Genomic DNA, 19,678 nt, shown 5'->3' with positions numbered 1-19,678 from the left:
AGACGCATGCCCCACCTGGCCAGTGACTGGCGGTGGGGAGGGAAACATGAAGAGAAGACAATCCTTACTGGTCGGTTCCTTTAAATTACAAGGAAGTTAGGTCATATCAGTTATGCGCGTCATTTAAATCAGCGTAGCAGAAAAACTAGGGTGAAAATACTCAGCTGCCAGTATACGCAACACAGAGCTCAATCTGGTAAAAGGTTCTTAAGAGAAATTTAAGACAATGACTGAAGCCACAGCTCATGTTACACCGTGTGTAACAGTTTCACAAGGCTCTCCCCATCACACCATCGAATCTGACCCTGGTGATTTTGCTACGCACAACAGAGAAATATACACTCACCAGAAGCCTCCCCTCAACCTGTCTCAACCTTTCCCCGAGGCAGGATCAGAAACCGTAAACAGAAATGGTGCTGGTGCCCTGAGCCATTACAGCAAAACAGACCTCACAGCACCTAACGTAATGGAACCTTTTCTCACTGAACACATGCCGCACGCGAGACACAGGAATGGGACTTTACGTGGTTCTTCTAAGGCCCACAAGGACGCCGCGAGGGAGGTGTCATCCCCTCAGCTTGTGAAGATACAGAAACAACTTAAGTTCCCTTAACCACCAACTACCGGGATTCCAAATCAGATCAGTCTCGTTCAGGAGTTTAGACTTTTCACATTTTGTACACAAAATGCACACCACGCTGCTTAGCCTATGGTCAGAGTCTACACAGCAAATATAAATTGAAGAGAGTTTAGTCCTAAAGAGCAGGAAGTCGAATGCCTTTCCCCATAGCCTACTAGGGTTTCTCCCCTTTACAGCTAGATGGCACCCTTGGCTTGGAAAGATTAAAAAGCTGCTTGACTTTAAACAGGTTTGGGAGTACAGATTTAAATAAACACCCAGCAGTTACAGGGGTCCTATGCCCTGGACTATCTGGAACAGCCCTACTTTAAAAAAAATCTGTGTCTAATCACATGACTGAGGCTGGCCTCCGTGTCCTTCCAGGTCTGCTGGCACCAGGAGAGCGTGCCCACTTTGTAACTGCTTATCCATCAGAGGCATGCCCCTCGGAGGAGGGGAAGCACCTTGAGGACAGGGACCCCAACAGTCTCCCCTGCCCCAGACCACAGCAAGCCTTCCAGAACCTTCTGCTAAGTGGTTCTGTGACAAGTCTGGCAGGAATGGACAGCGCTCAGGGCCGGCCTTACCTTTGCCGGCCGCTGGAGAGGCACACACGCTGGCACTCGCTCCCGAGACGGACCCTGAGGAGGACTTTCTTGCAAGACTGCCAGCACATCCAGGTGGTTTTAACATGGTTTTCTTCAGCCCAGACTAAAACAGAGACTTCATTACTACCCATGGCTTATTACGGCAAAAGTGGGGTTTTTAAATGGCTTTTAATAGTTTACAAATTGTCTTGAATTTAAGGAAGGAAAAGGTCAAGCAGCACTTCCCACAGAGTGGCCGACAAAGCCCTGCATGAGGAACACCTGGCAGCCTGCTTACGGCTGATCTGGGGCCTGGACCCTGGCCTGTGGAGTCAACAGCTGCGAGGCCCAGCACTGGGCAGCCTGAACGAGGACCCCCAGTGATGTGGCACTTTTCACAAGCACACACAGCTCAACGCTGGCAAATAAACAGCAAAGATGTGGACGGTAGTCCCCATGCCTGTGAGGGGCTGCAGTTTTCAGAGCACCGACGTTCCATCTCCTCGGTGACCGGACGCAGTGAGGGAGACCCTGTGCTCAGAGAGGCTGACGTTCCTCAGTCCATTCGGCTCCCCCGGGGCGGAGGCCGGCCCCTCACACATGCCAGGCCTGTGTGCCCTGCATTTCGCCAAGCTGCCTCTCCTGTTTTCAACAGGGTCCTATTTTCAACCTCCCTAACCTTGATTTTAATCAAGACGCATCCCACGTGGGGGACTTCCCTGGCGGTCCAGAGGTTAAGACTCTGCGCTCCCACCACAGGGGGCCCGGGTTCAATCCCTGGTCGGGCAACTAAGATCCCACATGCCGCATGGCGCGGCCTGAGAAAAAAAAAAGACACGTCCCCTGTATACAAAGCAGCCCCTTATTCCCTTCGACCCCAGGCCAAAGCCCCCCTCGGCACTGGCCAACCCACCTTGTCTGGAACAAGGAGCGACCGCTTGCCTTGGACCACGTGGTGTCCACCGGCTGGCAAGCTAGCGACGTCCCGGGCGGCACGGGGCTTGTCAGGGGGCACGCTGCTGTAGGAATCCTTTTCACATAGGCTCTTCATCCTGGAAGGACTAGCTGGTTTCTCTTTCATGGGCTGAAAGATTGTAAATTGAAATGTGAGAACGATCTAGTCTTTCACGATGTACAGACACACGAAGGCTTCAGTTACAGCAACTGCAGCCACCATCCACCTCCCAACACACGGTCCTTAATACATCACCTGGATGGAAAGGAATATGGCGGTTCACTTCCTCCACCAAATTACCAAACAGAATGGTGATGGAGCTGGCTTCCTCACTGAACACAGGGCAAAATAATACCAAGACAGGGCATTGATAGGAGGAGCTCCTCTAGAGCTCCTCCTCAGTCAGCATTCATATTTAAGGGTGATGATGAGGAAACTGGTTCCAGTTGCATAAAGTTTAAAGTGCTGTACAGGACGGAATCAGTCATTAAATGGTCATGCCCTCCAGCAGAGGGGCTGCTGAACTGCTAAATCTTCATCTAGGACTGAAAGCCATTTTTCTTTGGCGAGCAGAGGGTCCGACAGAGAGTAATTCCTGCCATTCAGGCACAAGGGCATTCGTGGAACAAATCCACGCTTCCGTAAGTAACCCCTCACGCCAAGGCTTCACAAGAAAGCAAAAGAAGCTCATAAAGCAGTAACTTTCTCTTTCCTTTACATCATTTTTAAAATTGAGATATACTTCAGGTAACATAAAATTCACCATTTTAAAGGGTACATTTCAGTGGTTTTTAGTATACTCTGTGCTGTGCAACCAGGTACAATGTAACTTTAGATCATTTTTGCTGCTCCTAAAAGAAGCTCATGACCATTAACAGTTACTTTGCATTCCTCCAGCCTCCCAGCCCAGACAACCACAGATGTACTGTCTCTAGAACATGACTTGCCTATTACGGTCACTTCCTGTAAATGAGATCGTACGACATGGGACCTTCTGCGCCTGGCTTCCTTCACTGACCTAGTTCCCCAGGGTCATCTGTATGTAGCACGTGTTAAGTCCTCCATTTCTTCATGGCTAAAAATGTTCCATGTGTGGAGAGACCGCATTTCCCTCACCCACTCACCAGCTGATGGGCATCTGGGTTGTTACTGATTTTTGGTTATCACGAATAATGCTGCTAGGAACACTGCTACGCAGGTTTTTGCGTGGACATGCGTTTTCAATTTTTTTGAGACTACGCCAAAGCATGGAGACTGCTGGGTCACGTGGTAATTCTACGTTTAACTCTCCCAGGAACTGCCAAACCGTCTCCACGGTGGCTGCACCACTGCACAGTCCCCTGAGCGACGCACAGCCTCACCAACACTTGTTGCTTTTTCTCCCAACTACGGCCATCCTAGCAGCTGCCTGGCAAAGGCACTTCCAAATAGTACACTCGAGTGGTCCAGCTGTGTCCAGAGGCGACCCTCACAGGGCGGACCTGTGTCAGTGAGTCACTCCGGATGTGAACGACTCTCCCCACAGAAACAATGTGGGGAGTGAAGGGGGTGCCCAAGTGAGCTCGAACGCTGCCTAGGGGTCCAGCTAACACCTCACTGACCAAAAACTCAGCTCTCTGGCAACAGAGCACTACTTAGGACCAGGAAAACAAAAGGACCCAGAAGAAGCAAAATTATACCCCAACTCCCTGTCCTGAGTCCACGTGTTACACACAGAACCACGCTGCTTTCATTCTAGAAACATCACTTCAGAAATTTACATCCAAATGATTTCCAGGAAGAGGAGTTTGCACGATTAAAGGAGCAGTCTCAGCCCTGGGGAAGCAATGGTCGCACGCCCCGTTGGTGCAGGGCTCTGCATGCCAGACCCACTTTCAGCTTGGTTCAATTCTGGGTTCTGATAGCAGGGAGTCATGTGGTTCAGATGTGCTTGTAGAGGGAAACGATTTTCTAGGCCCTCGCTGGGTGCTCTGCATTGACCTAAACCTGCTAACAACCCCACAAAGCATCATTCCTCTCTAACTGGCTCGGAGAGCTGAAGCCTGTCGCCCAGGGCAGGGGAGCTGGGAAAGGGCGCAGGGCAGGCTCCACGCTGCTCCTCCCTGAGGCAAACCCGGGAGCCGGCTGTAATCTGACGCCCACCCTCTGCGGCCCCAGAGCCCCCCCACAAGAGCCCCTAGGACCCATGCTTCCCAGAGAGGGCTGCCGCACTGCAAAGGCACACAAGTCCACGGCCACCTCCCAAGGCAGTGCATCCGCTCGTGCCTGGGAGGGGACAGTCTCAACTCAGTCACGGTTAAGGAGGGAGACCAACGGCCATTCCCGGAGTGGGGATTTTTGGAAGAGATAGCTTGTTAACGCACATAAAATCCCTAACGGGTGGAATGTCCCGCTCTGTAACGAAACAGAAGCAAAGACCTCAAGCAGAATTGAGGAGGGGGTGTTTTTAAGTCAGCACAGTAGCGGGCCGCCCTACCCACGCCGCCCAAGCCCAGCTCCCCAGGCCACTGGCACCGCTCCTCCTGGACTCCCCACGCCTACGCTTCGCAGCCCTCAGAGCAGCTACACTTCCAGGTTCCTCCCCACAACGGCTCCTGTGCTAGGGCATAAACCAAGAGGGCTCGCAGGCAAGGCAGCGGCTGGCTCCCCAGATAAACGTGCTGCTGGGGGTCGTGGCTACCTTCTCCAGGGCCGAGGAAACGCTTTCTCCTCTAAGAGACGAGGCTCGGGGCGGCAGCAATTTGCTGGTGACCCTTTTCTGAGTGCCAGCCTGGTCCGGGGGGCGAGCAGCGCTTGGCCCCACTGGCAAAGCAGAGCACGGGGCGGGCGGTGGCCCCGGCATCTGGGGGCGGCTCGCCTGGGCAGGAGTAGCCAGCAGGGCCGCACCCGAGGGGCGCTGGGGGCCCCAGAGCGGCGGCCCCCTCAAGAGGCCGTCCGACAGGTGGTACGTCTCCCTCTTCAGGGCCCTGGGGCTTTTCTTCACTTCGTTTTCTCTCTCAAAGAGGTTTATTTTCAGTTTTGATTCCTGTATGAACCCTTCCACTCCCTGGCTCCCAGGGTCTTCGAGCTTGGCAGCTGGGGCCGCCTTGGTTTTGCTGTTGCTTTGTATCTGTAAGGCCAGTAAGTGAGCTTCTTTATAAACTTCCACAAATTTTTCCCCAGTCAGAGGACTCCAAGTGAAGTGACTTTCAGATGCTGGCAAAGGAGGTTCTTCAGGAATTTGATGATTTAATTCTAAGCTGGCAGCAATACATCTTTCTCTATGGCCAACAGGTCCAAGAAAGACTTCATCATCTTCATTGGCACTATTTTAACAGAAAAGGATTATTAATAACACGGGCATTTAAATGAAAGACTTTACTGAACGTGGTTATACAAAGGCAAGGGAAGAAAACTCATTTGTTTACCTTGAAGAAGACAATGAGAGATCAAAGTCAAACTTTTCATCAGCCAAGAGAAGAATATCTGGGGAGGAAAAAGTCAGTAATTATTTTAGGGATGGGACTGATAACGAGAAAACATCACCAGAGTCTCTACAGCTGTCAAAACTATTTTGAAATCTCACTTCCAAAAGTGTGACATCATTATTTTAATAGCCACATTTTCTTAAGGGGCATTAGATTATCTTATTTTTTCCATTTCCTTTTAAAAATAGCATCAGCCATTCTGTTTGCTAAGCTGCCACCAAAGCCTAAGTCCTTATTTTTCAGCCCTTATTTTAAAGATATAATCTAAAATGCATTCGCCGAGTCACTGGAATAGCTTTTCAAGACTAGGTAAGTCGTTTTCTGGTGTAGAACATTTTCAAAAGACCAGCTGCCTCAGCTCCCCTAGAATTAAAGTCCTCATTTACAAAGTGCACCCAGCCCTCTTCCAAAAGCAAATGCAGCGTCACCCAAGCGCAGGGCTCCGCCGGGGCTCCATGCGTATCAGTTGACTGTCGCCTCTCCTTGGAGCTCATCCTGAACACGCCCAGATAAAACTGCTCCCACTAGGGTGAAAATACTCAGCTGCCAGTATACGCAACACAGAGCTCAATCTGGTAAAAGGTTCTTAAGAGAAATTTAAGACAATGACTGAAGCCACAGCTCATGTTACACCGTGTGTAACAGTTTCACAAGGCTCTCCCCATCACACCATCGAATCTGACCCTGGTGATTTTGCTACGCACAACAGAGAAATATACACTCACCAGAAGCCTCCCCTCAACCTGTCTCAACCTTTCCCCGAGGCAGGATCAGAAACCGTAAACAGAAATGGTGCTGGTGCCCTGAGCCATTACAGCAAAACAGACCTCACAGCACCTAACGTAATGGAACCTTTTCTCACTGAACACATGCCGCACGCGAGACACAGGAATGGGACTTTACGTGGTTCTTCTAAGGCCCACAAGGACGCCGCGAGGGAGGTGTCATCCCCTCAGCTTGTGAAGATACAGAAACAACTTAAGTTCCCTTAACCACCAACTACCGGGATTCCAAATCAGATCAGTCTCGTTCAGGAGTTTAGACTTTTCACATTTTGTACACAAAATGCACACCACGCTGCTTAGCCTATGGTCAGAGTCTACACAGCAAATATAAATTGAAGAGAGTTTAGTCCTAAAGAGCAGGAAGTCGAATGCCTTTCCCCATAGCCTACTAGGGTTTCTCCCCTTTACAGCTAGATGGCACCCTTGGCTTGGAAAGATTAAAAAGCTGCTTGACTTTAAACAGGTTTGGGAGTACAGATTTAAATAAACACCCAGCAGTTACAGGGGTCCTATGCCCTGGACTATCTGGAACAGCCCTACTTTAAAAAAAATCTGTGTCTAATCACATGACTGAGGCTGGCCTCCGTGTCCTTCCAGGTCTGCTGGCACCAGGAGAGCGTGCCCACTTTGTAACTGCTTATCCATCAGAGGCATGCCCCTCGGAGGAGGGGAAGCACCTTGAGGACAGGGACCCCAACAGTCTCCCCTGCCCCAGACCACAGCAAGCCTTCCAGAACCTTCTGCTAAGTGGTTCTGTGACAAGTCTGGCAGGAATGGACAGCGCTCAGGGCCGGCCTTACCTTTGCCGGCCGCTGGAGAGGCACACACGCTGGCACTCGCTCCCGAGACGGACCCTGAGGAGGACTTTCTTGCAAGACTGCCAGCACATCCAGGTGGTTTTAACATGGTTTTCTTCAGCCCAGACTAAAACAGAGACTTCATTACTACCCATGGCTTATTACGGCAAAAGTGGGGTTTTTAAATGGCTTTTAATAGTTTACAAATTGTCTTGAATTTAAGGAAGGAAAAGGTCAAGCAGCACTTCCCACAGAGTGGCCGACAAAGCCCTGCATGAGGAACACCTGGCAGCCTGCTTACGGCTGATCTGGGGCCTGGACCCTGGCCTGTGGAGTCAACAGCTGCGAGGCCCAGCACTGGGCAGCCTGAACGAGGACCCCCAGTGATGTGGCACTTTTCACAAGCACACACAGCTCAACGCTGGCAAATAAACAGCAAAGATGTGGACGGTAGTCCCCATGCCTGTGAGGGGCTGCAGTTTTCAGAGCACCGACGTTCCATCTCCTCGGTGACCGGACGCAGTGAGGGAGACCCTGTGCTCAGAGAGGCTGACGTTCCTCAGTCCATTCGGCTCCCCCGGGGCGGAGGCCGGCCCCTCACACATGCCAGGCCTGTGTGCCCTGCATTTCGCCAAGCTGCCTCTCCTGTTTTCAACAGGGTCCTATTTTCAACCTCCCTAACCTTGATTTTAATCAAGACGCATCCCACGTGGGGGACTTCCCTGGCGGTCCAGAGGTTAAGACTCTGCGCTCCCACCGCAGGGGGCCCGGGTTCAATCCCTGGTCGGGCAACTAAGATCCCACATGCCGCATGGCGCGGCCTGAGAAAAAAAAAAAGGCACGTCCCCTGTATACAAAGCAGCCCCTTATTCCCTTCGACCCCAGGCCAAAGCCCCCCTCGGCACTGGCCAACCCACCTTGTCTGGAACAAGGAGCGACCGCTTGCCTTGGACCACGTGGTGTCCACCGGCTGGCAAGCTAGCGACGTCCCGGGCGGCACGGGGCTTGTCAGGGGGCACGCTGCTGTAGGAATCCTTTTCACATAGGCTCTTCATCCTGGAAGGACTAGCTGGTTTCTCTTTCATGGGCTGAAAGATTGTAAATTGAAATGTGAGAACGATCTAGTCTTTCACGATGTACAGACACACGAAGGCTTCAGTTACAGCAACTGCAGCCACCATCCACCTCCCAACACACGGTCCTTAATACATCACCTGGATGGAAAGGAATATGGCGGTTCACTTCCTCCACCAAATTACCAAACAGAATGGTGATGGAGCTGGCTTCCTCACTGAACACAGGGCAAAATAATACCAAGACAGGGCATTGATAGGAGGAGCTCCTCTAGAGCTCCTCCTCAGTCAGCATTCATATTTAAGGGTGATGATGAGGAAACTGGTTCCAGTTGCATAAAGTTTAAAGTGCTGTACAGGACGGAATCAGTCATTAAATGGTCATGCCCTCCAGCAGAGGGGCTGCTGAACTGCTAAATCTTCATCTAGGACTGAAAGCCATTTTTCTTTGGCGAGCAGAGGGTCCGACAGAGAGTAATTCCTGCCATTCAGGCACAAGGGCATTCGTGGAACAAATCCACGCTTCCGTAAGTAACCCCTCACGCCAAGGCTTCACAAGAAAGCAAAAGAAGCTCATAAAGCAGTAACTTTCTCTTTCCTTTACATCATTTTTAAAATTGAGATATACTTCAGGTAACATAAAATTCACCATTTTAAAGGGTACATTTCAGTGGTTTTTAGTATACTCTGTGCTGTGCAACCAGGTACAATGTAACTTTAGATCATTTTTGCTGCTCCTAAAAGAAGCTCATGACCATTAACAGTTACTTTGCATTCCTCCAGCCTCCCAGCCCAGACAACCACAGATGTACTGTCTCTAGAACATGACTTGCCTATTACGGTCACTTCCTGTAAATGAGATCGTACGACATGGGACCTTCTGCGCCTGGCTTCCTTCACTGACCTAGTTCCCCAGGGTCATCTGTATGTAGCACGTGTTAAGTCCTCCATTTCTTCATGGCTAAAAATGTTCCATGTGTGGAGAGACCGCATTTCCCACACCCACTCACCAGCTGATGGGCATCTGGGTTGTTACTGATTTTTGGTTATCATGAATAATGCTGCTAGGAACACTGCTACGCAGGTTTTTGCGTGGACATGCGCTTTCAATTTTTCTGAGACTACGCCAAAGCATGGAGACTGCTGGGTCACGTGATAATTCTACGTTTAACTCTCCCAGGAACTGCCAAACCGTCTCCACGGTGGCTGCACCACTGCACAGTCCCCTGAGCGACGCACAGCCTCACCAACACTTGTTGCTTTTTCTCCCAACTACGGCCATCCTAGCAGCTGCCTGGCAAAGGCACTTCCAAATAGTACACTCGAGTGGTCCAGCTGTGTCCAGAGGCGACCCTCACAGGGCGGACCTGTGTCAGTGAGTCACTCCGGATGTGAACGACTCTCCCCACAGAAACAATGTGGGGAGTGAAGGGGGTGCCCAAGTGAGCTCGAACGCTGCCTAGGGGTCCAGCTAACACCTCACTGACCAAAAACTCAGCTCTCTGGCAACAGAGCACTACTTAGGACCAGGAAAACAAAAGGACCCAGAAGAAGCAAAATTATACCCCAACTCCCTGTCCTGAGTCCACGTGTTACACACAGAACCACGCTGCTTTCATTCTAGAAACATCACTTCAGAAATTTACATCCAAATGATTTCCAGGAAGAGGAGTTTGCACGATTAAAGGAGCAGTCTCAGCCCTGGGGAAGCAATGGTCGCACGCCCCGTTGGTGCAGGGCTCTGCATGCCAGACCCACTTTCAGCTTGGTTCAATTCTGGGTTCTGATAGCAGGGAGTCATGTGGTTCAGATGTGCTTGTAGAGGGAAACGATTTTCTAGGCCCTCGCTGGGTGCTCTGCATTGACCTAAACCTGCTAACAACCCCACAAAGCATCATTCCTCTCTAACTGGCTCGGAGAGCTGAAGCCTGTCGCCCAGGGCAGGGGAGCTGGGAAAGGGCGCAGGGCAGGCTCCACGCTGCTCCTCCCTGAGGCAAACCCGGGAGCCGGCTGTAATCTGACGCCCACCCTCTGCGGCCCCAGAGCCCCCCCACAAGAGCCCCTAGGACCCATGCTTCCCAGAGAGGGCTGCCGCACTGCAAAGGCACACAAGTCCACGGCCACCTCCCAAGGCAGTGCATCCGCTCGTGCCTGGGAGGGGACAGTCTCAACTCAGTCACGGTTAAGGAGGGAGACCAACGGCCATTCCCGGAGTGGGGATTTTTGGAAGAGATAGCTTGTTAACGCACATAAAATCCCTAACGGGTGGAATGTCCCGCTCTGTAACGAAACAGAAGCAAAGACCTCAAGCAGAATTGAGGAGGGGGTGTTTTTAAGTCAGCACAGTAGCGGGCCGCCCTACCCACGCCGCCCAAGCCCAGCTCCCCAGGCCACTGGCACCGCTCCTCCTGGACTCCCCACGCCTACGCTTCGCAGCCCTCAGAGCAGCTACACTTCCAGGTTCCTCCCCACAACGGCTCCTGTGCTAGGGCATAAACCAAGAGGGCTCGCAGGCAAGGCAGCGGCTGGCTCCCCAGATAAACGTGCTGCTGGGGGTCGTGGCTACCTTCTCCAGGGCCGAGGAAACGCTTTCTCCTCTAAGAGACGAGGCTCGGGGCGGCAGCAATTTGCTGGTGACCCTTTTCTGAGTGCCAGCCTGGTCCGGGGGGCGAGCAGCGCTTGGCCCCACTGGCAAAGCAGAGCACGGGGCGGGCGGTGGCCCCGGCATCTGGGGGCGGCTCGCCTGGGCAGGAGTAGCCAGCAGGGCCGCACCCGAGGGGCGCTGGGGGCCCCAGAGCGGCGGCCCCCTCAAGAGGCCGTCCGACAGGTGGTACGTCTCCCTCTTCAGGGCCCTGGGGCTTTTCTTCACTTCGTTTTCTCTCTCAAAGAGGTTTATTTTCAGTTTTGATTCCTGTATGAACCCTTCCACTCCCTGGCTCCCAGGGTCTTCGAGCTTGGCAGCTGGGGCCGCCTTGGTTTTGCTGTTGCTTTGTATCTGTAAGGCCAGTAAGTGAGCTTCTTTATAAACTTCCACAAATTTTTCCCCAGTCAGAGGACTCCAAGTGAAGTGACTTTCAGATGCTGGCAAAGGAGGTTCTTCAGGAATTTGATGATTTAATTCTAAGCTGGCAGCAATACATCTTTCTCTATGGCCAACAGGTCCAAGAAAGACTTCATCATCTTCATTGGCACTATTTTAACAGAAAAGGATTATTAATAACACGGGCATTTAAATGAAAGACTTTACTGAACGTGGTTATACAAAGGCAAGGGAAGAAAACTCATTTGTTTACCTTGAAGAAGACAATGAGAGATCAAAGTCAAACTTTTCATCAGCCAAGAGAAGAATATCTGGGGAGGAAAAAGTCAGTAATTATTTTAGGGATGGGACTGATAACGAGAAAACATCACCAGAGTCTCTACAGCTGTCAAAACTATTTTGAAATCTCACTTCCAAAAGTGTGACATCATTATTTTAATAGCCACATTTTCTTAAGGGGCATTAGATTATCTTATTTTTTCCATTTCCTTTTAAAAATAGCATCAGCCATTCTGTTTGCTAAGCTGCCACCAAAGCCTAAGTCCTTATTTTTCAGCCCTTATTTTAAAGATATAATCTAAAATGCATTCGCCGAGTCACTGGAATAGCTTTTCAAGACTAGGTAAGTCGTTTTCTGGTGTAGAACATTTTCAAAAGACCAGCTGCCTCAGCTCCCCTAGAATTAAAGTCCTCATTTACAAAGTGCACCCAGCCCTCTTCCAAAAGCAAATGCAGCGTCACCCAAGCGCAGGGCTCCGCCGGGGCTCCATGCGTATCAGTTGACTGTCACCTCTCCTTGGAGCTCATCCCGAACACGCCCAGATAAAACTGCTCCCCGTGCTCTGTCCACCACAGTGCCTGTGCCAGCCCTGCCTGTCCACGAGCCTCCACTGACAGACCACGGGCTCTGGGGTAGCGGTCCCTCGGCCCCTCGGCTGGGACTGCCGCTCGCTCCTCCAGCTCCACGCCCCACTCCACTCCTGCCCTCCCCTAGGGCTCCTGCAGCCCCCGGGCCTGACCTCTGCCTGAGCATCCCTAGCCTGTAAATGTCTCTCACCAACCAGACTGTAAGCTCCTCCAGGACAGCAAATGCCTAATACTCTCCCAAACTCCCCAAAGTCCAGCCTAGGGCCTGGACTCTCAGCAAATATTTATCAAAATGCAGGGCTTCCCTGGTGGCGCAGTGGTTGAGAGTCCTCCTGCCGATGCAGGGGACGCGGGTTCGTGCCCCGGTCCGGGAGGATCCCACGTGCCGCGGAGCGGCTGGGCCCGTGAGCCATGGCCGCTGGGCCTGCGCGTCCGGAGCCTGCGCTCCGCAACGGGAAAGGTCACAGCAGTGAGAGGCCCGCGTACCGCAAAAAACAAAAAACAAAAACAAAAATGCAATAAACTGGTATTTCAATACTATAAACTTCATATACCACTTTCACAAATCTTACTTTATTTGATCCTAATAAACAAAGCACCATGCTTATCAAAACCATAAAATTTTAAAATATACTGATAGCCTAATTAGGTCCTACTTAGTCAATTCAATTAATCCTAACTACCTAATCAAGGAAAAGGTAGAAAGCACAATTGCACAAAAGAAATAAAGAGAAATAGAGAAAGAGATTAAAAGATTCATAAGCTAGTTTGTTCAACTCTGTGCACATAAACCTAAGAACTTGGCTGACAGAGATAATGTTCTAGAAAATAGAATATTTTTTGTACTTAAATGATTAAAATCGATTTATTTACAAACCTGACTCCAAAAGAAAGAAAAAAATTTTTAATAGTTCAATTTTATCACAAAGTAACTGGAGAAATTTATTAAAGAGCCATTCTCCCCAAAAAAGCATAAGCCCTAGATAGTTTCGCAGGATGTTTCTATCAAATCTTTCAAGAATATGTCATTCCAAAACCATTTATACTGCCCCAGAGGACAGGAAAAGAGAAAGCTTCCAGCTTGCGTCTATGAAGCTAGCACAACCATACCAAAAACCTACAAAGTTTGCTCTATAAAGAAAACCAAGGACTTGGCTTGTGTCAACATAAAAATCCTAAATAGGAATATTTGCAAACAGAACCCACCAACACATTAAGAGTCGATGATGATGACTCTATCATGACCCAGTGAGGTTCAGCCAGGACCTCAGGACTGCAGGACAGTTTAGTTTCACACAATCCAGTAGCATGATCACATTACTAGACCTAAGCGGGAAGCCCGGGTCACCTCCACATACACTGACAAGGCACATGACAAAACGCAACATACATTGTTGACTTTAAAAGAACTACAAAGAAAGTAATAGACATATTTTATCATATGAGGAAGTCCCCATCTCAACCCAAAAGCCAAAATTAGATTTAATGGGATACCATTAGAAGCATTCCTCCTAAAGCCAGGAGCAAATATATATTACCAGTTAGGACAGATGAACTTACGCTGAAGTAACAAACAATCCCCAAATCTCAAGTGGCTTATAACAGCAAAGCTGTATTTCTCACTCAAACTGTCTGCCAGGGCCCCATTCCATGTCCCCCTCACTCCAGAACCCAGGCTGACGGAGCCTCCACCATCGGAAGCACTGCTGGTCTTCACAGCAGAAGACAGGGGAAATAGCAAATTCCATGTTGCGTCTGAAAGACCTACAAGTGACACGTAATATTCCCCTTTCACTGCACATCTGAGGCAAATCCAACTTTAAGTGGGCAGGGAAGTACAATTCTACCATGTATCCAAGAGCGGAAAAAAAAAGCAGAAATACTGATGAACAGCACTACTGACTACCACCTACACAAACCGACCAGAAGCCTACATCAGGCTTGATGGAAAACTAAAGAAGAGAGTTCTTGAAAGCTGGGAACATGGCAAGGCCAGCTACTGCCACAATTCTTAACATTATTTTGGACGCATTAACCAACACAATTAGACAGAGGAAAGAATTTGGAGGTTAAAATTACCACAATGCACAGATGCTATGATTATAGACACAAGAAAAATCAAGAAAATCAACCAAAAACTATTATAAATTGTAAATGGATAAAAGCACATGGCTGACAAAATTATTACACAGCAATCAACAGCTTTCAGGACATCCCTGGTGGTCCAGTGTTTAAGACTCCGCACTCCCAACACAGGCGGCACGGGTTTGATCCCTGGTCGGGGAGCTAAGATCCCACATGCTGCACGGCACAGCCACAAAAAACAAACAGACAACAGCTTTCACATCTAAAAGAACAGAAGATACAGTGGAAGAAAAGACCTCATTTACTGTAGCACCAAGGAAATGCAAAACACCTATGAACAAACCTAACAAGAAATATGCAACATGGATATAAAAAAAAGCTTAGTATATCATAAAGGTAACATATCAAATAAAAGGGGAAAGTGGATTACTCAATGAATGGTATTGAGATAAACTTGATAACCTTTTTTGGGGGGGAAAATATATGTATCTAAAGTTTGATCCATACCTCATACCATACCAGGACAAATTCCAAATAAGTCAAAGACTTAATTGAAAAAATGAAACCCTAAGGGAACAAGAAACCATGGGGAAATCACTTTATAACCTGGTGTGCAGAGGTCTAACTATGATACCAAACTGGTAGCCATAAAACAAAAAGTTGACAGTCCAATATATTAATAATTTAACATCTCTGCATGGCAAAAATCACCATGAGCAAAGTTAAAAGAAACAAGCAGGGAAAAGAACACGTGCAGCTCACATCACAAAGGGCCGACCGGTGAACAGTGCTACAAACTGTAAGAAAACAACTAAGGCAGAATGAAGAACAGACAAAGGATATGAACAGAGGAAATTTACGGGAGATAAAGTGAAATGTTCTTAAATACATGACCAGAAGTCCGGCCGCACTCAAAATCAAGAGTAATGAAAAATCCTGAGATTCCACTTTTCACTTATAAGATTGTTAAAAATCAAAAAGTTTGATTTGTAAGTTACTACAGCTCTACAGAGGGCAACCTGGCAGTATCTACTAAGTAAGAAATGCACATACACTTTGTACACTTTGACCCAGAAGTCTACCGCTGTCAAGTATCCCATATTATTATTATTATTAATTTTTTTTTTTTTGGCTGCGCTGCACAGCTTGTGAGGTCTTAGTGCCCCTACCAGGGATTGAACCCGGGCCCTCAGCAGTGAAAGCGCCGAGTCCTAACTACTGGACCGTCAGGGAATTCCCCCCATGTTATTTATTGCAGCAGCATTTGTTACAGCAAGACACCAGACACAAACTAAATGCTCCCGGATAGCAGATAGGAGGACAGCACAGCCCCACAGCGGAATGGAACCCTACTTAGGCTCAAAAAAAAAAATAGTAACACTTCATATATTGATAGACAAAGATCATCAAGATAAATTAGGTGCAAAAACCAAGATGCAGAACAGAGTTCTATATGCTATAGAAAAGGGGAACTCGAATGACACATACTGCCTTGCCCTTGCACAAGTTAGGTCTGGACCACCCAGGAGACCGATGACATCAGTGGCCTTTGGAGGCGGTAACCGGGCAGCTGAGGGACAAAAAGGAGATGGAGACGTACATTTCACGTTTTATGCGTCTGAACCTAGGAAGTCATTTTTACAGGACACTGCTACAGGCCGGCATCTGTCTGCTGTGGAGCAAGGGATGCTGGACGGTGAGTCAGGGGAAAAGCCTTCTACACCAGGCTCCGCGACTGGCCCCGAGCGGCCCGGGCTGGCTGCCTTGTCCATTCTGCAAACTCGGGCCGTGCGCTCCTGCCCCCCTGGGAGTGCACTGTCCAGCGGGCACACTGAGTGAAAGGCAGTGTGGTGAGGGGCCGACGTGGAGGTGGGGACACCTCTGAGGAAGTGGCCAGTGGCAGGAGGAGGTGGAAACATAGGTGGGACCAGATCCCGGACAGCGTCCAAGCCATGACAGGCGTTTACTTTATCCAAAGTGGTACAGGAGCTATTGAAGGGTTTTAAGCAGAAGAGTGATATGCTCTAACTTTTGTGTTTAAAAGGTTACCCTGGGGGCTGTGTACAGTGTATCAGAAAAGAAGCAGGTAGTAGCTACTGAAATTACAGTGCACACACCGGCCAAAGTGCAAAATATACAAGTAGGTAGGGACTTCCCTGGTGGCACAGTGGTTAAGACTCCACGCTCCCAATGCAGGGGGCCCTGGTTTGATCCCTGGTCAGGGAACTAGATCCCACATGCCGCAACTAAGAGTTCACATGTTGTAGCTAAGGAGCCCACGTGTCACAACCAAGGAGCTGGTGAGCTGCAGCTAAGGAGCCCGTCTGCCGCAACTAAGACCTGGCGCAACCAAATAAATAAATATTAAAGAATAAAATCAAATAAATACTTATGAACAAATATTTTAAAAACAAACAAACAAAAAAGTAGGTGGAGGTGAGTTAACATGGCTGAGACCAAGGTGGTGGCATTTGGGTGGAACTGGAAAGCGGTAGATGGATCCAAGCTACATGGTGGAGATGACAGTAACTGATGACTGAACGAATGTGGCAGCTTCACAACTTTCACAGCTGGGTGAATGGAGAGGCAATTTACTTCCATTAGAAAGACAAAGAGCCTGCTAAGAATGGGGTGGGAGGGGGGTACCTGCTGAGTTAAGAGGTGGGAGACATTTACATGAAGATGCCAATTACAAGGGCAGGTGAACACACAAGTCCAGAGCTCAGAGGAGAGGCTGCGTTCAAGACAAAATGTGGGCACCACCAGAAAGGAGAATGGATTTAAAGCCATGGGACTGTCTGAGAACCTGTGGCGGGGGAAGTACAAAGAGACCCCAGACCAAGTCCCGGAGAGAGGAAGAGAAGTCTGCAAAGAGATGGAAGTACACCAGCCAGGGAGGCAGGAGGAAAACCAAGATGCCTCAGAAGCCAAGCAAGGAAAGTTTCCGGAAGGAGAAAAGGTCAAAGGTTACTGAGAGGACAGAAAAATGAGAGCAGATTTGGCAACACGGATGTCCTCAGTGACAGATAAAGGCAGCTTGAGCAGAGTATCGGGGCAGAGGGGGTTGGCAGGGGTTGAAGGATGTGAAAAAATAGTGAAACAAATACAGAAGGTTCTTGAAGTCTGGCTCTGAATGAGGCACATGGCAGTGGAGAGGGAGCGGAGAATATGGGACAAGTCAGATAATGGGACCTATTTGCACGTCGATGATGAACGTGAGTTAATGGACAGGCAAAAAAGTAAGGCTGCGAAGGGAGGGTGACAGAGGGGTGAAGGCCTCAGGAAGCAGCAACGGGCATTCAGCGGGCACACGGAAGGGCCTCGGAAGGCGGGATAGAAGAGGAAGGGGGAGGGCTTCCCTGGTGGCGCAGTGGTTGAGAGTCCGCCTAAAAAAAAAAAAAAGAAGAGGAAGGGGGAGAAGACTGCAGCAGCAAATACTGTTCCAGATCCGATGAAGAAGCACCGATGACTGGCATCCTCCAGGATGGTTTCTGCAGAATGGAGTAGTTAAGGATACAGGGAGACCCAGTCTACTCGCATGGGTGTTGTGAGGAACAAAGGATAAAGGATGTCAACACGCTTTAGCAGAAAAAGAGGGCATGGCCCTTAACTCATTCTGTGAGTCTGCTGTCACCTCCACACTCAAACCTGACAGGAACAGAACAAGACAGCAAAGTTACAGGCCAGGCTCACTCACTAACGTGGTGGCCAAGATCCTAAACAAGTCTCAGCCAGCAGAAACCAGCAACAAGCAAAAAAAAAAAAAATGGCAACATCAAATCCAATTCCACAAATATCCGAGTGCCTATCAAGTGTCAGGCACTGAGGACAATGCAGTAAACAAAACCGACAAGAATCTCTGCTGGGACAGAAGTTAAAACTGGGGGGGGTGGGTAAAGGGAATGTAGAAAAGCGGAAAATAAAGCTAGAGGGATGCAAACTCCTTGAACACAGGGACCAGGAGTTTAACGGGTGCAGAGCACGGGATGAGCAGTGAATAAATAAACGAGTTCTCGCAGGAGTATTAAATCGACCTGCAGCTTCCCTGAGCTCCCCGAACCGACAGCGCTGTAGTGACAGGGACGTACCATCCTTCTTGGGAACCTCCATCTCCGCTTCTCGGGCCGGGCTGGCTGAAGGCACCGTCGCTGCCGTCCCCTCCTTGCGCTGCGAGGGTTGTCAGAAGTCACTGCAGGGACCAGAAACAAGAAGGTGAGCGGGTGTCAGAGCCCAGGCCTCGGGTTCCTACAGCCCCAGGGAAGCCCCGCAGCGTGGGCCGCTGCAGCTTGGACGGGGCAGAGGGGGCTGGCGGCCGCGGCGGGTCAGGGAGGGACGGGGAGGCCGGTAGAGGTCACCTGAGCCGCAGCCCGAGGCCCTCCGCGACGCACACCCCGGGCTCGCACGCCGCCGGGCCGGGAGCTCTGGGGCGGCGCCGTCCGAGGGAGGCCTGAACGCCCAGGACAACCGAACTCCTGGGCTGGACTGCTGGGGGTTCTGGTTTGCCCCCAGGGCGACCCCGTCCTCGCCGCACCGCGCGAGGGGCCCCCGGGCCGAGCCCCTGCCGCACCCGAGTCCCCCGGGACCCCCGGCCCGAGCCGCCCGCAGCGCCCGAACACCCCGCTGGTGCCCCCTCACCCCGAGCTGCCGCGACGCCCCGGCCGACGCGCCTCCGCCCCGGGTTTAAACGCGCCGCGGCCGACGCGCTGCGGGCTGCTCATTGGCCGGTTTGAAAGGCCGCGGCGCCCGGTGCACCCTGGGGTTTGTAGTCGGAGTCACAGCGGATGAGCGCGGCGCGCGTGCGCACTGCTTCCGCGCTCTTCGCTTGCCCGAGGTCCGCCCCGGGCCTGCGGTGAACCCGCAGCGTGGGGGCAGGGTTCCCTAGAGCTCGCGTGGTGTCTCCACAGGCTCGGCATCCGGATAGCTACACGTTGCAAGGGACATGGTTCTGATCCCAGCTCTTCATCCCTAAGTAAAAATCAGATTCCTATCGTAGGGTGTGGACGTGACGACCAAACAAAATAGGTGCACCTACCTGCTTTGTAAAGCATTACGGGTCAGTTCTTAATAGCTTAAGAAGACCCATCCCTGCCTCGAGGAGCGCCCGGGTGACTCTGGGTGACCAGACACCCTAGTTTATGCCCCTGGACCAGGAGAACCTGTCTAGGGCCTGAGCAGGGGCTGCCCTCTTCAACCCCTTTAGGCTTAGTCCTGGCATCCCTGATACCTCGTTTCTATCTGGGGGCTCCCTCTGCAGCTTTCAGCCTCGCTCTTTGCCTCCCCCTCCACTGCATTCTGATGTGCTAGTCACCCCCCTCTCCTCCCTGAGCCTCGGTCCATGGCTCCTTTCTGAGCGCCATCATCTGCTCAGGATCCTGCTTAAGGGGAGAAGAAAGATGGGGCCAG

The 19,678-nt window shown here is 50.5% G+C and overlaps 1 protein-coding gene across 1 annotated transcript in view; it reads right to left on the bottom strand.

Annotated features, from left to right (window-relative positions):
• The window catches only part of GTSE1 (G2 and S-phase expressed 1), a 31,838-nt gene extending 13,021 nt beyond the window's left edge, over positions 1-18,817 (bottom strand). Inside the window, exons 1-11 of the mRNA XM_055085706.1 lie at positions 18,631-18,817; positions 18,364-18,464; positions 11,577-11,634; positions 10,850-11,474; positions 8,128-8,298; positions 7,141-7,337; positions 6,057-6,079; positions 5,569-5,626; positions 4,842-5,466; positions 2,120-2,290; positions 1,207-1,330 (exon numbers count right to left, since the gene is read on the bottom strand). Of these exons, the coding sequence (XP_054941681.1) occupies positions 1,207-1,330; positions 2,120-2,290; positions 4,842-5,466; positions 5,569-5,626; positions 6,057-6,079; positions 7,141-7,337; positions 8,128-8,298; positions 10,850-11,474; positions 11,577-11,634; positions 18,364-18,385 (2,074 nt within the window). The 5' untranslated portion in view covers positions 18,386-18,464; positions 18,631-18,817. The remainder of the gene's footprint in view (positions 1-1,206; positions 1,331-2,119; positions 2,291-4,841; positions 5,467-5,568; positions 5,627-6,056; positions 6,080-7,140; positions 7,338-8,127; positions 8,299-10,849; positions 11,475-11,576; positions 11,635-18,363; positions 18,465-18,630) is intronic.
• Positions 18,818-19,678: the final 861 nt, after the last annotated feature.

This window comes from Physeter macrocephalus, chromosome 6, assembly GCF_002837175.3.
Source record: "Physeter macrocephalus isolate SW-GA chromosome 6, ASM283717v5, whole genome shotgun sequence".
NCBI lineage: Eukaryota > Metazoa > Chordata > Mammalia > Artiodactyla > Physeteridae > Physeter > Physeter macrocephalus.
The sequence above is the reverse complement of the archived record's forward strand: the minus strand, read 5'-3'. Positions and strand labels throughout refer to the sequence as shown.